The sequence below is a fragment of the Mastomys coucha genome, unplaced genomic scaffold, assembly GCF_008632895.1.
Source record: "Mastomys coucha isolate ucsf_1 unplaced genomic scaffold, UCSF_Mcou_1 pScaffold22, whole genome shotgun sequence".
In the NCBI taxonomy this organism is placed as follows: Eukaryota; Metazoa; Chordata; class Mammalia; order Rodentia; family Muridae; genus Mastomys; species Mastomys coucha.
This window is the reverse complement of record NW_022196905.1, coordinates 237,626,086-237,646,958: the sequence shown is the minus strand read 5'-3', so window position 1 is coordinate 237,646,958 and position 20,873 is coordinate 237,626,086. Positions and strand designations below refer to the sequence as shown.

The window sequence follows — 20,873 nt, the reverse complement described above, 5'->3', positions numbered from 1 at the left end:
GAAAGTGGGATTTTCCATCCATTCAGTCTCGCTGCTGTACTTCACTGCATGCAAAATGAGCCCTGTCGTTTCTGCTAAACACCATTGAAATTTCTCCCTGGCTACCGCCCTTTCATCAGCCTGTGTCCGCTTTTGCAGAGATCTAGTCTGTAATGTTCGTATGAGTGTGGGTGGGTGTGTTTGGTGTGTGTGTGTGTGTGTGTGTGTGTGTGTGTGTGTGTTTCTTCTACTGGGAAGACTTACACCTTTGAAGGTTGCTTTCTGAGGCATACATTTTTCCCATCAAAGAGAGCTCTTCATAATCGCGATGTGCAAATAGGTTTACCCACTTCCCTCTGTGGTTGAAATTCTAGGACTAGCCCCCTAATTAAATAATAAAAGAAATAGCAGCATTCTTTAAGTTAGACTGAAAACTCCTTGTTCCACAGTCATTTTCTGCTGCAAGAGTCTTACAGGACCTTTGTATCTTTGATATACACATTTCTTTCTTTCTCCATGTTTTTATCCCTTCCCCAATCTCTGGCCTCAGAAGAGGGTAAGGGCTTGAGAAAAACGCTGTAAAGAGAGGATTCTTTCGGCAACCACCAGGATGGCTTCATTCAGAATTGCTCCAGGTCGCCTAGACTTCTTATTCTGCTCCAAAAACTATGGCATGAGAGTAAACTCTAGCGTTCACCATCACAAATTGGCTGAGACACTGGCTAAGAATTTCTAAGACCTGTGCTATAATTCTGTCTATCAAACTTTTAAAATCCCCCCCCCAGAATTTTAAAAATTGTAATTATTATTGTTACTTAAAAAGTGATTCTGCATCATTATTTATTGTCTCCAAAATCCCTCCAGACTCCAAAATGAGTAAATCGCTGCGCTCTAAAATGCACCACTTCATGACTTTACTTCTGGTGTGTAGGACGCATTTATTAATGTTTTTGATGCAGTTTAGATCTGGCTAAAAGGTAGAATGTTTGGGAGTAGTTCTTGCCTTACTGGTTGTATGCATTTCAACTGTTAAAGGGGAGATGTCTGTATCCTGTATTAAACCGTTTTATAATAGAGCATCGAAAAAGACATCTTTCCTCTCCTGGAACTCCTCAGTGTAGCATTGAGCATCACATATATGGACAGTTGGAACATAAACTATATCAAAATTCCCAGTGGGTCAAAGCAGTGTTAGATTGCTAAGCACAATAGAAGACCACTGGAGAAAGTATTTGTAAAGACTGATCTGTGAATGTGCTCACACCTCATACTAGTTCCAGGAAACCGGACAGATGTTTAAATTCTGTTGATCTTTGTTAGCCTAGAGGATGAGACTGTTGAAAGACATCAAGGGAACTCCAAAGAAACAGTGTATAATAGTTCTGTTCAAGGAACTATAACTTGGGGCTCTATTGTCCAGGTTTCTTTTATAGTTTATCAGAAAAGGAAAAAGAAGGCACATATTAAAAGGTAGAGTCTACTCTTCAGGTTCAGAAGACCTTGTCAAAAGAACTACTAAGAAAAAAAATGAGCATTCCTTTCGTCAAAGATTGTTCTATTGTGGTGTTATCATCCCAGATTGAGCAGAATTTCTATATAAAGCCACAAACTATCTGTAAGTTAACATGGCATTCAGTTAAAACTTCTTGTCAGTTTACTGGCCTATCAACAAGGTTTTCTGTTTGACGAGTGAGTAGACAAGTGCACCTATCATAACCTCTTGATTGTAGGCACTGTTTAACATCACAGAACACTCTTTTAAGAACACTGCACCCAGAGGTTCTCCTAGCACTTATTTCCATAATATTATATTTGTTACAATGTTATTCAGAGAAGCAAAGAAAGAGATTAGAGCTTTCTTTCAATTTTGTGTTTGGCACCGTTGACATTCCTGGATGAAGTGGAGCCAACTTAGCTCATTATTTTAAGGAACAGCTCCTTATTTTGGAGTGGTGTAGGTCTACTGCTGGTTGCAGTCACAAACTGAGGAACATTCTGACAGTTTGCTCTCGTGTGGATTTTGCAAACATACAAATACATATACAACACACAAACAGAGCGCTCATCCAAAACGTGCATAAAGAATTGACTAGTGGATTGGTTTAAAGTAGAGGAATCTAATCACCATTTTCTGGTCACTGCATCTGACTTTAAGTTGTGTGATTTGCGTAGATGATTGGTCAGATTTGTATTATGATCAGTCCCTTAAGCAATATTGTCTGCAGGGTATTTAGGACACTGTGGGGATTTCACCTAGAATCTTTGCTGTGATTCTTCTCTGGAACAATCCTTTGCTTTTGATGGGCAAAGACCACCATCTGATTTAGCAAGGCTTAATTATCCAAGGGCATGTTAGGACTGTCTCCTTTCCTTCTCCTTGAAACTTAAGCTTCACTGTTTATTTGTGCTGAGCTGGGGGTTCCTATCTCTGGAACCTACTTCAGATGTAACCATGAGCAGAAAATTAGCTGGACCTGGTAACTTCAAAAGGTCAGAAAAGAAATGAGTTCAAGGGATGCCATTTAGCTTCCTCTCCCATATGTTGCTGCTGACTAAATTTCCATTGCCACTTCACAATATAAAACACCGATACCAATACGGTTTCCTTTTCTGTCATATCCCAGGCTTTTATTTCCTGAGTTTTAAAGGTCATGTGCTAGTCCCTATCATAAACATCACTCCCCTTCTTGCCTGTAAATGTCCTTTTTTAAAAGTTCTACTTGTAGGTACAAATGTATAGATGTGATTTTCTGTATCTTTTAAAGAAAGTATCATAAGGAAAAAACACCAACACTTGTATTTTCCCTTCCTGTTTCCATTGCTACGGACAGTTTTGGATGCTGAGGATGGTTGGTTCAGGGCCAAGTATTAAGAAATTGCCAGGGACTCTGCTTCCACTTTTCTTAAGCACTTTCATGACCAGGCTGCAGGGAAAACAATCATATATAAAGTGCAATACCAGGATGTAGCTACTACAATTGTTTCTACAGAAATTTTATAAGTTCACCTAAGTTTACTTTTAGACACAACCTTTCCCCTTTAAAAACGGTCCAGTTTATTCAAGTTCCAAACATCAGAGTTTTTCTCTATTAAAAATAATTTTGCATGATATGTGAATATAAAGTATGGTGCAGTTCAGTGTGGTAAAACTGAAAGTACATCCCAGATTAGATTTGCATCACAGGATGCTATTAGACTGTATGGCACACATAGTTATATTTTATTAGAGAAAGTGTTCTAATTGTCCAGTCACTGTGTTGGCAATTCAGAGTCTGTACTTTGAATGACTCCAAGGGTATGTAAAAGTTTTTTAATTCATTACTCTCTCTCTCTCCCTCTCTCTTTCTCTCTCTCTCCCTTTTTTCTTCTTCCCTCCCTCCCCTTTCCTCCCTCCTTCAATTTCTCCCTCCTTCCTGCCCACTCTATCACCCTTCCTCCTTCTTTATCTCTCAGTTTTTGTTCCACTTAAATAGAATATTCAGTGTGTGAATGTTCACTTTAACATTGTATGAATTATAGTCTGTATCTTAGAAAACAATTTTATAACTCTTAATTTTGATTTAAGTTTATAACATACCTGGTTCTTATACATGCATGAGGGAAAATATGCTGTGATAATTTTTTTCTGGATGTATTTATTATAATTTTAGGCATGTGAAAAATACTTAGCAAATTGAATATATTTAAATGAAACATTAAATTTAGTATTTTTGAACATTTGTTGTACAGCACTGAGTAAAAGAGTTATGTATATTTGCATCCTATTAACATTTAGAATAATGCTTACCTTACTTTCTTTCTTTCTAGGTAGAATATAGCATACAATAAGACTGTTTCATCCCTCATGTGACATAAATGACTTAAAATAAGAAGATGGGGATAGTGATATAAATATGAGGTGATGCATCTTATTTTACATAAGAAATCAAGTTTTTCAAACTCGTCCTAAGATTTACAAGGAGATAACCTCTCCTTTTTTCAGCTTACGCTGTCAGAGCTAACATATAGCATTTTACTTTGTGCCCAACTATTTCTATCTTTAAAATAAAAAATATTTTATTCAAGTAGTAAAATATATGTGTCTTTTTCAGGCTTTCAAATTTCATTAAAATATTACAGCTGAACATAGTACACTGATCTTAGAATCCCTGTAAGCTATTCAGTTACTGCTCATGCACTATATTCTTGAGATGATAACCCAATATTAGTTTTTTAAAATTATTATTTTCTACCTCTCTATCTGTCTATCCATCATCGTGTATGTAGCTTAAGGAATAGTCCCAGGGGTGGATGTTAAGCTGTAAAGTCTTTGGAACATAGAAGAATGACAGTGAGGTACCCTTGTAAGGGTGGTTGCTACTCCATGTGACCTAGTTGACAGTTGACTTTTTACTGGGACACTTGGTCACATTTCAGATTTAGTATCTCAGACTCTGCAGCCTTGGTTATAGTATATAACTGATTTTCCCTATTTCCCTGCTTCAGGAGTGAAAGATCTTATCATTGGTAGAACTAAATTTTCCTAAATATATTAGAAATAGGCTGTCAAATATCTTTGCAACAGATTACTATCATAACCCATTTATTTAACATTTCCTTCTTGTACAAACATGTGACTTTAATATCTTTCTGGCTTTAGTAGGGAATTTCTACTTTCAGCATCCCCACAAGAATGCAAGTTTTTGGAAAAGCAAAAAAGTTATTGGCCATACTTTTAAATTAATGGTTACAATTTGACTGAAAGTGAAGAGCTTGAATTTGTCCCATGCTGTGTTTATGTTTTACTCTTTCAGCAGAAAACAGGAATGGAAAAAGGAAGGTCTGTGTGGACCACAAAGAAAAGAACAACAATGAGAGCAAAGAAGTAAAAGTGTAGCCTTTCACATGCCTTATAAACATTCTGTGAAACCATTGCATGGATTATGTAATAACAGTAGGTAGGCAGAGCATTTATAAAATGCTGGTGCTCTAACTTGGTCATGCTATTTATAGATATGAATGGGACAAAATTATTCTATGAGTTAGGCAATGTTATTTAATAACCACACAAACAATTAGAACCTCAATTTCTGCAATTGCCAATTTATACACAGGGCAGTTACTGGTTATACACAGTTACACATTCAGGACTTGGTGGGTGCCTTTAATCCCAGAGTTCTGGAGACAGAGGCAAGTGGAGCTCTCTGAATTCCCAGCCAGCTTTGTCTAAAAAGCCAGTTCAACACAGCCAGGGCTCTGTTACACCTCTTACAGAGTAACTATGTCTCAGAAAACCAGAAAAAAAAATGTTCTCTTTAATCTTTAAGTTGGGTAATATGAAACAGAGCATCCATTCCTAACCCATTTTATAGAGATAAACTTCTCAGCATGTGTCTTATGGATGATAGAAGTGGTGCACAGAGAATTTCTGATTGGTTATCTTGGAGCTCCTATAGCTATACCACCAAACCAAGCATTAAGAAAAAGATGTATTCTGATTGGCCATTATGATTTAAAAAGCCAACTCTGTCCTTTTTGTATACAAGTTCTTTGTATCGGCTTCATCCTGAAATTGTGCCTTAAAGGTAGCAAATGAGGATTTGTTTCTAAACTACAAAAGATTTAGTTCATATGGGAAGAGTAAGTGCCCATGTGTAACTGACAGGAGAGATGTTGGACATACAGGTACCTATTGATTACAGTCTCCATAACAGAATGCCTTAAGAAGTTACAATAGAATAAATTCATTCTTAAATTCCTAACAAAATTTATGGTATCTATCTATCTATCTATCTATCTATCTATCTATCTATCTATCTATCTATCTGAAAAGCTCCCATTGAATAATACATTAATTTTGAAAAGGAAATCATTTATTTTATTTATTTATACAGAACTTAACAAAGACACAGCTTCAGGTAGAAAAGAAACACTCTGTCAGTTACCAGTTACAGGAAAACATGAAAATTACAAATACTTTCCTAGATAGTAGGAGAAGCAAACAATTCACTTTGGGATAGATTGACATGAGTTATGATCTGATATAAAAGCCTGGGGACCAGAATCATTGTGGTTGACCACAGGGATAAGCAAATACATTGGCAAATACATTTGTATGTGTATAGGAAATATTATTGAATCTTTTTCTACCAAAGTAATTTAGTTAGGATTTCTGAACACTTTGGGAAAATGAATGCCTTCTATTATTTATATTTGAACACACACAAGGGTCTTTCCTTTCCACAATCCAAAAATTGTTCAGACCTGTTCTGCTTTGGTCACCCAGAGCTTGTTGAATTGTAGTGGGCCACACATTGAATCATGTCCCCTGTGATCCTGAAATATCACTTTGAATTCAGTGTGCATTTACCTGTTTTGAAGCAAGCTGCTAATGGCTCTAAATTCAAGGTCAGAAACATTTTTTAATAGAAACTCTCTGGTCCTGTATGTCATTTTGTTTCCATAAAATATAGTGGCCACTAAGACCAGTGGGTAATAAAAAGCATAATTTCCTGTCAACCACAATAATTTGCTGAATTGAACTCTTAAGTGACTGATTTTATTGGAAATGTCACTATCAGTGGATGGTTCCTTATTTGGGATTTTAATTCACATTGTTTATAACATCAGTGATGTAATATGATTTTAATAATGACAATATGTCTGAGAATTGAGAATATTTGTCTTCAAGAAAATGTTGACACCCTCAGAATGACATCTGGCTATAATTAGAACTGCTATTAAGCAGTGAGTGTGAATTAAAATCAGATTGTAGGTCTTTTATCTAGAAGAAGATACCTTCTTCTGGAGAAATTTTAAAGACTTTCTAACTTGTAAAAACTCCAGAGGGACTAAAATCTACTCATATTGCTAGTTGGGATTCAGCCAGTGGTATTATAATGAATCAGGTTGCTCAGCTGGGCATGTACACTGTGGTTGGAAAATGTAAAAGTAAATTGATTTTTAACTCAATCATTATAATCTTGTTTCATTTCATCTAAGAAGCTTGTCTATATAGCTACAATTCACAACACATATTAATTCTGATAACAGCACCCTAACATTTTGTTGTATCTCAGGAATATCTATAAAGCAGTTTTCTGATCTAAGGATGAGAGGAGTATGTTTTGGCGTAGAGGTGCAAACAGATAAAGATTACAAATGTAAACCTTTACAATCACAGTTTTCCCACAGTGAATGATCACTATTGCCTGGATGCATAGATGTGAGTGTGATTGCAACAGCAATAAGCTGACTAGTTATTCCAGTGTTAAATATAATAGGTAAGAGTAGAGGATTATGGAAGACTACTTAGCCACTATTTTAAAAAACTTCATCTACCACAGCTATTCGCCCAAAGGAAGATGTAGGTGTGTATTCTTGTATATGACAGCTAATAGGCAAATATGTGAATGGTATTAAATGACTGAGAAGAAGAAGTGACTATCTACACATCACTGCATTTTCCAGCAAATCCCGAGGAGCTGTAAGCAAAGTTGCTCTTTTTAGAACACTACGCTCTTCTATGTTAGGTCCTCATATGAGTAGCATCTACATGCAGAACTTGTTGGAAATGAGACCCTCAGGACTCATCTGAGATCACCAGGATCAGAGACTATATAGTACTCAGATGCTCAGATTACTTTTATACAGATTAAAGTTAGAGACAATTCCATAAGAAGAATTCTAGAACTGACTCTTTCCTGGGCTTAACAGAGCTGATGGTTAAATTTTCAGTAACTGCCAGAGTGGATTAGTGACAGCTTTAGAAGCTTTGAAACTGTTCAGTATAAAGTATCTATATCAGGACAGTGAGTAACCAGGAACTTGTATTTTATTTTTTCGAGAGCAGCCACTTCTTAAATTTTTCTTATTGAAAAGAAAACATTTGATATGCTACTCTGTTCCTATTCCTTATCTATGCAATAGAAATGAAAATTATAAAGTAATAATGATACTTATATCAGAGGGCTATTTTAAGTGTAGATATCTTGTGGGGTTTGTGTGTGTGTGTGTGTATGTGTGTGTGTGTGTGTGTGTGTGTGTGTGTACGTGTATGTATGTGTAGTCCCTATGATTTAATTTTATCTACTTTTTAAATGTTGACTAATAATGTAATTTTTTAGATATGAATCCTTCTGGAATGTAATATTAGATTTCATATCAATCAGTTAGCCTATGCATCTGTATATCTATGTATCTGTATATTTGTCTATGTATATCTGCCTATCTATCTATCTATCTATCTATCTATCTATCTATCTATCTATCTAACATCTGCCTACATAACCATTCATCCAACTGTTTTTGAGACAGGGTTTTTGCTATGTATCCCTTTCTGACCTATGTATATAAGACTGATCTTATACGCACAGAGATCTGTCTGTTTCCGTTTCCTTAATGTTTAAAAATATATGCTGCCACATCCTGCTAGATTATTTATTTGTTATTATTGTTTTGTTTTTTGTTTACTTTTTTATTTTTGCTGTTTCCTTCTTTTGAGAGAAAGTTTTTCTGTACAGCCTTGGCTGTCGTGGAACTCTATAGACCAGGTTTACCTCTAATTCAGACATTTGCCTGCCTCTGCCTCCCAAGTGCTGGGATTAAAGGTGTGCACCACCACTGCCCAACTCCAGGAAGCTTTCCTTATCATCACCAGGCAGAATGCTATATTTCTATGCCTCTAGCCTTCATAACATTATTCTTCTCCTAAAGTAGTACCTGTGCTATTTGTGTTTCCTTGTCTTTGACAACTGTATTTTTGGCTTCCTGAAGGTAGAAAGAAGAAGCTCTGACAGACTGGCTGTGCGAGTCCCTTCTGCCTAACAAATAGCATATGTGCATCAAAAATTCATATATAAGGAGGCACCATTTGAAGAAAAAGGAATTTTAGAATTATGTTCCCCAGGTTCAAATAATGCTTCTGATTTTACTGAAGGGTTACATAAATCCAGATTTTTAATGAATGTCCTTGTCTCAATTTTGCACAGCAATAGAAGGTGGAAAATTTTACCTTTTTGTGATAATAAATATTTTTAAATATATAGTATTCTGCTATTAATGTATTTGTTCTTATTAATGAAGCTATAGCAGTATTTTAAAAGTATAGGGGACAGTGAAGGCTTTTCATCTAATTTTGGCAGGACCAGGTCAAGTTTTCTGACAGGTAACATATCATTCTGAGAACAATTGACAAATTTCTGGGCAGAAACTGTCTGGTATGGAGCTAAACCAGTATTAACTGTCTAATTTTAGACTTGTTCAAGAGATTGCTGCAGATTGTGTAGTCTGACTGAAAACACAAGAGCATCTGAGTTTATCCAAACAGCCTCAGAATAAATCTGCTGGTTTTCTGGTTGGACTGACCCTTTAATAAACATTTGCAAAGCTAATAACCTTGAGGTCTAGAGTTCAAACTCCACACATGTCAATACTTTTAGTTGTTCCCAATCCTTCTTCTGTACCCATGGATATCATACCATAGGTGATATTGCACCTGATTTCTGAGCATTCAGGTCCATTCTAACTTGCAGTGGGGCAGGGTATGTTTTGAGATTTAAAAAATAAAATGTTCATTTTCTTTGAAGGAGTTTAGGGTTGAGGTGCCATGAGTAGAGGATCAGCCTATGGATCCCTTTCTAGCATCACCTCCATCTCCCTCCCATCTTGGTCTCTCCAGCTTCATGTTCATCTTCCTGTTATATTACCTTCATGAGACTCAACTCCCAACTCCTTTTCCTGGTCTCCCTAGCATCCTCTCCATCCTTGATCCTTTCTGCACTGCACAGCATCAACTCTATCCTTCCTTTTCTCTACATCAGCTCTGTCCTTCCCTCACCAACATCATTTACATTCATCCTCCTGTCCACAGTCCTTAGCATCACCTTGGTTCTCAGCAAAATCACTTTCAATCATTCTTGACTTTTTGAGAATCACTTCCATCTTCTTTCCATTGGCTCTCCACCTTGCTTCCATCCTGTCATACCAACATTATGTTCATGCCCTAAGCATCCTGTGGTTAACATTAGTCCATCCTCATTATTCTAACCTTCATCTTCCCTCTGCCTCCCCTTTGTCAGCATTATCTTGTCCTGCTGCTAACTATCATCTTCCAGATGACTTCTCTACTTGAATCACTTCCTGTCTACCCTCACTGAAGAGTTTATGAGGGTTCAGTCCTGGATTGTCTTTCCCACTCAGGAAGGGATCATATCACTACTCCCCCTATGGCCTGGTTCAAGTAACCACCTCTGTTACAATATTGGGAGTATTTCCTTTGGTTCACTGCTCTTCATATGTAGTGATTCTTAGCTAAGCACACTACCACTCTGTAAATTAAGGGTTATTGTGTAGCCATGTTATAGATGAAACTACTGAAACAGAGGAGAACTCAGTATTGTATTCATATGACAGTCTTAGTAAATCTGGCAATCTAGAATTGAATCCCATACCTCCTGACTTCTAGAACATACTGTCCAGTGGACCTTAATACTACTTCAGCATAAATCCCCCCAAAGTCTAAGAGGAAGAAGCATGGCATACTCTAATCTTGTTGGAAATGTTTTTTAAGTAAATGAAGACAGACAACAAACAAAATATGGTTTACAAATCTTTAGCAGTGTCCTTTCCAATTTAAATTATCATATCTGAGGTCTCAATGCTCTGCAATAGAAGTGTATATTAACTTGGGGAAGACTCTTCCTCTCTAACAATGCAGTCATTTTTAAGGTCAGGAGAGACTGACCTTAGACGGCCTCGGCTGAGTTGGTTTCACACTGAAAACTATAGAAATTTCTCCATCTCCCAAATAGCCACTCCTTGCATTGATGCTCTGTGCATTCTCAGGGCTAGGTCCTTTTTAGGTGTAAGTTGCGTGTTGGACTGAGCAGGATCATGCCATAGGCCAACTAGTTAGTCCTGAAAGCAAGGTGTTTACAGTAGAATGCCTGTCCCATTCAGTTGGCTCCAATAAGGCCATTTGCCAGCTCAACCAATGTTAATAACATCCGTGCTTTCACATTCTGAGCCAGAATGGAACCAGGGATCTAGAGGTGAAAGGTTTTCTATCCTATTATGAGTTCCCTCAGACAAACTGTACAAGATAGTGTCCCCAGGAATTATTTTTCCACTTAATCTAATTCAGCCAGGCTTTTCTCAGGAATCTGCAGTGAACATCATTTCTTTAAAAATAATTTTTTGAGTGGGAAGAAACACATTTTGTTATGCTGAAGGTAAGCAAAAAATGTATTTGACACCTCAGGTAATAAGGATCCCCACCATCTCTCTTTAAATTTCTTCCATTGAAAAATTGTATTTTTACCATATTTCATTCCCAAAGGAGTTTTTCATCATTAAAATCTCCCATTCAATGCTACGTTTAGATTAGGAGCACAGGCACTGCCTTGCTTATAGCACACATGCTGGACATTAGAATTCTCTCTGGATAAACTCTATTTTTTTTTCTCCCTTCATTATTAGCATATTGCATTAGTTGTGAACAGACCTTCCTGACTGTAACTGATAGTCAAGGCTGTGATACCTGTGTGGGGAAAAAGCCCCACATTTTTCATTTCTAATTTTTTAATTATGACATTTAGTTACTGAAGGCCAGTTTCTTAAAAATGAAGTATGACTTTCCTTGAATAAGTTTATACAGAGATACAAAAGGGGGAGGGAGACAGGTTGTAGTTGATAGGCATCCCATGTAGTATTACAGAGAATGTAAGGCTGTCGAGGGAAGGATGCAGACAATGACAGAGAGAGGGGGGAGGGAGAGGAAGGGAGAGAGAGAATGGGAGAGAGAGACAGAGACACAGAGAGGCAGAGGTGGGAGGGATGGGATTGACAAAAGGAGGAAGTGTCAATGATAAGTAGGGAAGGCATTGTCTGTTGAGAACACCACTCTCATTTAAAGCAGGTTTTGACAGGAGACACTGCCATGGAATGAATGCTAATACCCAAATGATGCTTACACATAAATGAGTTTATTAGCCTATCTGTTCTGGTTCCTCAGGTCCACTTTCTGAACTCAAGAATTTGGGAACTGCTCATTACCTGTTCACTTTTATGTGTTTCTGCAACGCACAATTTTGTCTTCAAACCAGTAACTATGCACCCTTATCATTCTTCTCTCTTGTTTTTGCAGAAAATTTCAATGAAAAGGAAAGTCAATGGATCGTGGTCTTTGAAAACCTGCTTAGACATGTCTGTTTCCCGGTTTTCTGAACACGTGGCACAGCTGTAAGTAACTGCTTTGCAGTGGTGATGAATTGGATGGCTTCAGACAAGAGGCAAAAAAACTAATTTTCTCATTTTCGCGCTGATTTGCTTAACTGGTGGGACCATGCCAGAAAGGCTAGTTGAGATGCTCGTGGAACTCTGGACTCCATTAGTAATATTATGGATTACCCTCCCCTCTTGTGTGTACACGGCTCCGATGAATCAGGCTCACGTTTTAACTACTGGATCCCCTTTGGAACTAAACAGGCAGAGTGAAGAAATGCGGATTTTGAGCCGCTCCAAAAGAGGCTGGGTTTGGAATCAAATGTTTGTCCTGGAAGAATTTTCTGGACCTGAACCGATTCTCGTTGGCCGGGTAAGCTTCATTTTTAAGCTCCCATTTCAAGGTCTGTTCCTGGTCTTTAAATGTTTCATTTCAGGCTCTCCACAGTTTGTTGTCACACTTAACTGTAAATCCTTTAGACCAGATGGTTAGTGAGCTAACCTGTTGGTTTCTTTAGCAATATGAATAATCCCACAGTTTAAAACGTTGCTTTAGGAAATGTCAGTTTCCATATCTCTGCCAGCCTAGCTCACCCTTTCAAGGGACCACATGATACTTAGGTGATGCATAAACAAGCAAACTGCATTCACTTATACTTGAGATCTCTTTTCAAACCTTTTCTCTAGATTCTTGTACTTGGATCTAGTACTTTGAAAGTTGTAGGCAGTTTTGTCCAGTTTGAATTACTATCACAACAAATGTCAAGTATTATTTTTCTCTTGTTTTAAGGTTCTGTCTCCCAGTTTTAAGTTAGATTTTCCTTTGAATCTCATTGATTGCCATTTCAGAACTTAGAAAACTGGAAACAATATTTGTAACACAAATGCTGAGCAAGGCCTGGTACAGACATCATAGAGTGATCTGTTTAGTCACCACCAAGTGGAATCAAATACATAGAAGAGAAATTCTATTTCAGTAGTGAGTACTTGCGTTTACCTGTGTGTGTTACTCTGTGTTTGCACTGATTTGTTAGTTTTGCAAACTCTTCACATAGACACAGGCCCTTAGCTCTCCAAAATTGTGTTGCAAGTACTTCAAAGGCATGCATATGTTCAGTCCTCAGAATAATTTGTACATTTTTTCTCACTTTGACATTCACTATTATCATAGTTTGAATTCTGTTGAGGAGCTATGGATCTAATCAAGTTGGGAGAGCATTGTGGCCTGACACATAAGAAACCCTGGGCTTGATGGTATGTAATAATCCATTCAGGAGGGAGAAGCAAGAGGATCAGAAGTTCAAGACCGTACTCTATTAGGGTGCCTGATCACCAGGTTTTAAAACAGAAACGTTTAAAAGCATTTTCTTCTCACAATGAACTGACAATGGCTGACTTTCCTGATAAACAGTGTCTAGACGTGAATGGCAGGTTCCTTCCCCAAATTCGGTGACTTCAAAGGGATGTAGCAGGGGACCTCGTGCCTTATAATGACTTGCATTTCACTAGGTACTTCAGGTTCCTTGCTGGACTCTCTTGTCTTGTGGAACCATCAAGCCTCCTCTTCTCAGGTGATTCAAACGTTTAGTCTTAAGTTGACACAAGAGGTGTGGAGATACTGTGTGTTATTACATGGGGCTGCTTCCTGGAGTGGAACATCAGTCCCAGGCACTGGAGATAGGCAGTTGGGAGTATCCTAATAAAGCGGTCATCTTTGCTGCCAAAAAGCTCACATTCTGGTCAGTGCTGACGGGTTACTATGTATGAATTGCTATTATAAAAAACACTTCGCTGGTGGAGACTTTTTGACTTTAACAACAGTTGATCATATACATATAGGTGCATATGTGAGTCGATATATGTGCACAAACACATAAAATACATGCACTGAAACAGAAATATAATCTCCTTTTCTTAAATCAAAATGGAAAAAAAAATCCATGAAAGATTTTCATGAAATAAACTCTGGTAGTACAAGTGAGTTGAGGCTATTTATAGTCCTAATGTATCCCATTACAGTGGCTGTTCCTATACTTCGAGGCAGAAATGTTAATGTAGTTGATTACAGGGTGCTGCCCTGGACCATGCTGAGGTTGTTCCTTACTCTATAGTTTATGTGCTTTAATATGTTTCTAAAAATGGGTGAAGTTCTGAATTCCAAATCGCATCTAGCCAGATAGGTTCTGGATACAGACTTCCTGATTAGTTTTATCATATGTGTAAATGCAAAACCTGATGCTTAGATAAATTGATAGGCCAAATTATGAATACAGCATAAGTAAATGTACCACATGAGTTTAAATCACAGTGGCGATTCCCAAGATAATAATTTCAAGCATCATACCGTATTATATTTCAGTAACTGAGTACCTGGGCTTTATAATTTGCACTTGACTTGTGAGCATAGGATACAAAATCAGCACATTCATCCTTCTCTATATTCAAATTTTATTTAATCAGCTTTAAGGCAAGCAATTTTCATCCCATATGAAATTCCGGAGCTATATTCATACGTGCATATGTAGTTAATTGATAGATGATTTCTCCCTGATTCAAATAGTTACCTTATTATGATGGTATATCAATTAAGATGTGTCCTACATAATATAAATAACTGAATGTGTTGTGCCCTTAAGAACATTCCATTTTTATATTAATAGAAGAGGCAATTAAACAATTTTTAAATATAGTATCTGATGATTGATTTCATGTTCATTTCTAAAATAAAGTGAAAATGTCAGAGTCAAATAGCCAGGTATTCAGATTTCTGTGTGACTTATAAATGCCTGAGGTGTCTTGCTTGTTTGAATGATAAAAATGCCAATGAACCCTAATCCTTTGAAATAAGCATCATGCTGCTGAGTCTTAGTAACAGACACTGCATAGAATAGAGCAGGTAAAAGAACTAATCCATAGGCTCTTCCTGCTCTTAATTACAGACAATTTCCAAAATTAACAATTACAATTATAATATTTTTTTGAAGAATTTTGCTTCAAATATTTTCAATCACACATATTTCCCTTTAAAATCAAATATCTCCTAAAGTATGACAGCCTTAATTTTGTGAATCGTGGGCTTCTGTAAAGCTAAAATTCTATTTCAGGTTACTGTTTCAAATTGTGAGTCAAGTTGAGTGCAGACATGATCCACATTGGGGCGCTCACCAGTGTTTTATGATGTTTTATCTTTATGCACAGTCTTCCACATCTGACTCTTTAAACCACTTCACTGCAGAGCTTCTCCCCAGGACCCAGCTGAGAAGCATTAGTTCCCTATGAGCATACCTGCTTTTTAAAAGGCCCTCCTGCAAGTCACTGTGTTGGGGGCCTCAACCTAGTGGGCTGAGTTCAAGCTCAAGGGCACCACCAGCTTTTGAGCAATTGGATCTTCTGGATTGAGCATACACCTTTATATTATACAGGTTCTGTTTTTACATATTGGTGGCAGCTGGATGTGCAAAAAGGACCTAAGTTAGAGACAGACTTGCTAGAGCTTTGAACAGTGACATTGTCATTTCCTGGGTGTTAGTACTAGGGAAATTATTTAAGCTTCTGAAGAATTGTGCAAATTCGTATATTTAAATGTGAATGAATTGCTAGCTGCATAATGTTTGTCATATAGTAATTATACTTAAAATATGTTCTTAAATATGTGTGTGTGAGTGTCTGTGTGTGTTGTACATGGTTACAGTAGGTATAATAGGTATGTTAGACAAAAATAAACAAGCCACACAACAACAACAAAAACACTGATACCTCTCTCAGTGAGCACAAGACTGTGGAGCCAAAAATGACCCCCTTCTTTCATCCAGGTTCATTATGATCTGTGTAGGGGTGTCTGAGTAAGGGCTCCAGATCTCAGTCTGGTATGAGTGCCTAGAAAGGGAAGGAGACTGGTACAATTTGTCAGAGGGTATCCAACTCTTTGACATTGTGATATCACATTGTCGTGTTCAAAGTTCTCACTCAAGAATTGTATGCTGAATTACAAAATGTGGTATAATCATTTATCTAAGTGTACAATTTTGTATTTTACCACATTCATGGCCACGTGAGTTAAACACAACTAATACAAAGGTATGAACATAAAGAAAGATGACAGACAATTTCCTTGGTCAGAAACAAGATAAGTCTTTGTGTTTCTTGTTAACGCAGAAAGAAGTAGAGACCACTTTTAGAGAGCCCATCTCTGTGCGTTTAGTCTTATATATGATTGCTCTCCTCCAGTATTTCCTGTTCTTTATCTATGCTGTAAGTCTATCCTTCCTGTATGATTGTCATCTAACATATTCCATACTATGTTTATTATTGGTCTGCTGCCAGAATGCAAGTCTTTTTAAAAGTGGTTCATTTGTGTCCATTGTTACATAGACCAAATGTCCCACAGTCTAGAAAACTGCCTGCCTACTAAGAAATCCTCAATTAAAATTCATTTGAATGCAGTCTCCCTAATGGAGAGTCCCCCTAAACATTAAAGGAACTTGGAGAAGTCACAGTAAAGTACAAGCAGCATGTTTCAATTGAGTGTTTCAAAACAATATCTTATTGTTCTTTTACATATTTCTCTACCAAATGGAAACTTCCTCACTTGTGTCTATGTATTGATTTTAACGTCTATTTAGAGGTGGCGAAGGTAGGATGTGCATTTCGGAAAGAGTTCTTTTTCCAAAAGGTTGCCAGGTCATCTCTTTAGAATTCAGTCTCTCACCAGTGACAAGAAACATATTTCAAATGTTTGTCTGTGCTTTTGGTTCAAAGTAGATTAGGTATAATCTTTCAGAATTTATGAAGGACAAATGCCACCCTAACTGGCTCCACTCCTGTTTCCAGATGTCTGTGGAAGACATTTCCACATAGCCTATTCATATGAGTAAATGCTGAATGCTTCATGTCACTACCCACTTCCAGAACTGATTTTCTCTGGGAATTCTATCAAAGAACATAATAGTTCATGAGACTCCTAACCCGAACAATCTTCTATTATATGATGGTAGGAAAGAAAGGGAAAAATTCAACAGTGGGTTTTGATCAAGTTTGCCACTCAGACAAAAATTGCCCTTGTGGTAAATTGTGTATACATATGCACTCATAGCCAAATCAACATCATCTTGAGAGGCCTTGGCAGCAAGAAAGTCAGTGGATGTAGAGATACATAGCTGTGTACTGAATATCTGCATACTACATCTACATTGTCAGTGGAGTCTCAGCATAGAATGAACACAGATCTTTATCAGGAGGAGACTGGTACCAAAAATCACGCAAATAAGTGTCATATTAAAATTAGGAAGTGTTCTAAGTGATGTTATGTGGTTGGATGAGAGCAAAGATAGGACAGTAACCTAATCTGTGACACATGACATATTGCCAACAATTAACGTATGTGATGTGACTCATTAAATATGTAGAAAAGGACACAAGATGAAAAAATAAAGCATCCCTGACAGGCTATGCCCCAAATTAAGTATGGAGCACAGACAATGTCAAGAGCACATCATTCATTGGAAATGTTCTAGGCTGGAATATCCTACAAGGCAGATAAACAACTAAAAGTCTGAAGTTAGGATACCAGAAAAGTTGGGTTCTGGTGAGGGTCATTTTCAAGATACAGACTCCCATGTTCATGGTGCACTGGCAGGTCTTATAGGACAACAGAGTTCTCTGGAGCCTCTTCTAGAAGTTTACTAATTTCATGCATTATTCACAAAGTCTCCATCCTTGGCTTCCTAGTCTCTCATATAACTCTGTTAGGCATACTGTAGTTTGGGTTGGTAGCATGTACCATTTAGCTATTGTGTCTACAATCGCCTTCGGTCGCCCAAGTGATAGTATTATAGGAGCATAGGACTATATTTACTAAGATTTATGACCTCTGTGTCTCTCTCTCTGTGTGTGTGTACACACGCATGTACAAAGACATGCACAATCTTATGCTTGCAAGTTTTCTGTCTTTTGTACTCTTTTGTACTGCAAAGCAAAGTTTTAAGAGTAGGGTCTTTATACAAAGGACAAGGAAGGATCTCTGAGAGATATATTAGATTTTAATTCAGCTCCACTCTCCAGTAGTTTGAAAATATACCGTCACTAATGCTTTAGATATAAATGCTCACAGAACAGATATGTAACCTTCTTTTGCTTTTCACCCCGTGTTGCTGCAGCCCTTTTGCTATGGCCCATATGACCCTTCTTTTCTCATATTGCTTTATTTTTGAACAAAGGTAGCTGGCAGTCCAGGTGGTCAGCATTATTCTATCCTAAATCTTTCTCTTACATAAACTCCTGTGCTGTCTGCTCCCCATTTCCCTCCTACCTTATGCGCTCCTTATTTGGATGTAAATCTCTCACTGGTGATGCTCTTCTGTCTATTTATAATCCTCTTCCTCTAAGGCACTGACTCATTTTCTCTCTTTAAATCTGACCTTCTAACCTTCCCTCTTCCCTGTAACTTGGCAATCGTTTGGGTGGTGCTTAGTATGAAGGACATGGGATGCCAAGTAATTACACTATATTACAGTTTACAGTGTCAGCGGCCAGTAGGAAAATTGCACTTGACATGCCATTATTTTTGCCAGGCCTTTGCATGTTAAGAGCACTGGGCGACTCAGCCACAGCCAAATTGTATCTTTGGCCTTGCAAGAACAATTCACTGTCAGTTCTGTGAAGCTTCTGACAGAGCCATGTGCACCAATATTTGGGCAAAATGCAAGTCAGCATTGTGTGTCTCAATCTGGCCAAACAACAAATGCTGCCTGCCTTTAGCTCAGTGTCCTGACTTGGAAATAACAGGCATCTCAGAGCAGTTGGATATCATTTGATGGCGGTATAAATAAAGGTCACACTCTCAGTCATCAAAATGCACCAATTCACAAACAGGTGGACACACAGACACACCTACACAGGCACACTTCTACAGATACATGCATGCCCATATAAGAACATGATGAATATTCATTCACCTGTGCACATTCAGGATTAACTGAGTCTGTTAGAGAAGGAAATCTCCGACGTCTTCTAGGCTATTATTCCTGAAGCCTCACACTTTCACCCCATTTGCTACATTCTTTAAAAAGGGACTGAGTAATAGGTTTAATAATTACCCGAATATTCTGTGGTTTTGCAGTTTTATTCTCATAAAATACAATAATTATGTTGCTACATTACTAAAAAGCTACTGTAGTATATGTGATTATGCACCCCCCACCAAAAAACATTTGTACTTTATTGATTCTATGCAAAATTCTTATGATGGCATAGGTGTGATATTTCTCCGTTCACAATATAACAAGAGATGTCATATACATATTTTGTGTTTGTTAAATGATTTTGAAAAGACATGAAGGAAAAACATAAATTTCATTTTCTCATATTTTAAATTTGTATGTTAAACACACTGTACTATTCCATATGCACTACAAATTTGAAATAGACTGGGATGCTTATGTTATGTCCTAACACTACAGGAAAATAAATAGAAGCATTAAAAATAAATTGCTCACCTACCCCTACAATACGGACATGCTAAGAGAGAGGGCGGATAACTTAGGTTTACTTCTGTAAATAATCTGAGCAATAAATCAATTCAGACTTATAATAACAATTCTCCTATATTTCATCATCCATTTACGTCTTAGTTCATTGATCCTTATATGTTATGTAGTTGAAACAAAATAACAGTATATGCTTATGGGTAAAATAATGAGACTGCATAATCCTATTTTATAAATAAGGAATAGACGTCCTGTATTTACAATAGAGAATCAATTCCTATTATTTTACATGGATGAACTAAAAGCCATAGGAATATTGCATGTGGACTCAAGTACTAGAGGTTTATTTACATAACAGAGTGGACTGAAGGCTCTGAACATTCAAGAATGACATATTTATAACATGGACCAAGGTCATAATTGTCAAAAATGAGGAATAAAATGTGCATAGAATTGAACCATAATATGCATGTGTGATACAAAGGATCTAACACACATATATTAATGTAAGAATACTTTTTCACATACTCATGTGAAATGCATCTATTCATCTATAAGGCTGAATATACATGTGTGTTCTAACACTTACTAACATACTAACCTGTTAGCACCCACCCCACAGCTATCTATCATTTTCTTCCTGTCTTCTGTTATCCCTGAACAAGACCTAGATGCTGCAGTACTCTTGATTTTTAGCCATAATTTAAGAGAATGCTAATCACTATCCACTGTTTTGATAAAAGTATTTATCAAATTGAAAACAACCCAAGCTCATAAAAAATCCAAATATGTAATGAGAAAGTGCTATCCAGGCAAGCTCCTTTACGCAAAGTGAAGGAATTAATTCTTGACATTGATTTGGATTAATAAGTAAACCTCCAGGCAGACGCGAAGGTCTAATATAATCAATCTTCATTTCCAGGATGTATGGCCAGATTATTACTTTGTTTACAAAATAATTTTCTGCATTTTATTTTCATAATGTTTTTATTATATTAAGAGCCTTGAAATTCCTGAAAATAAATGGTAATGGTGTTCAGCTCATTTTTGTTTTTTTAAAAAAACCTCAGAGTGCCATCCATCCAGAATAAATTCTTAGAGATCTTATTTCATTTGAAATTAAGTTTGTAAATAAATCTTATATAGAAAATGAAGAACTACACCTATCTTACACACTTGGCTGGTGAGTGGTGAATCTCATCAATTAAT

General features: G+C 37.0%; 1 protein-coding gene across 7 annotated transcripts in view; it reads left to right on the top strand.

The window, feature by feature from the left end:
• The window catches only part of Cdh8 (cadherin 8), a 377,695-nt gene that overhangs the window by 2,857 nt on the left and 353,965 nt on the right, over nt 1-20,873 (top strand). For 6 of the 7 annotated variants that reach the window (XM_031341029.1, XM_031341023.1, XM_031341026.1 and 3 more), the window contains one exon: nt 12,104-12,553. In XM_031341029.1, the coding sequence (XP_031196889.1) occupies nt 12,302-12,553 (252 nt within the window). In that variant the 5' untranslated portion in view covers nt 12,104-12,301. The remainder of the gene's footprint in view (nt 1-12,103; nt 12,554-20,873) is intronic. The other variant, XM_031341027.1, reaches the window with a different exon arrangement.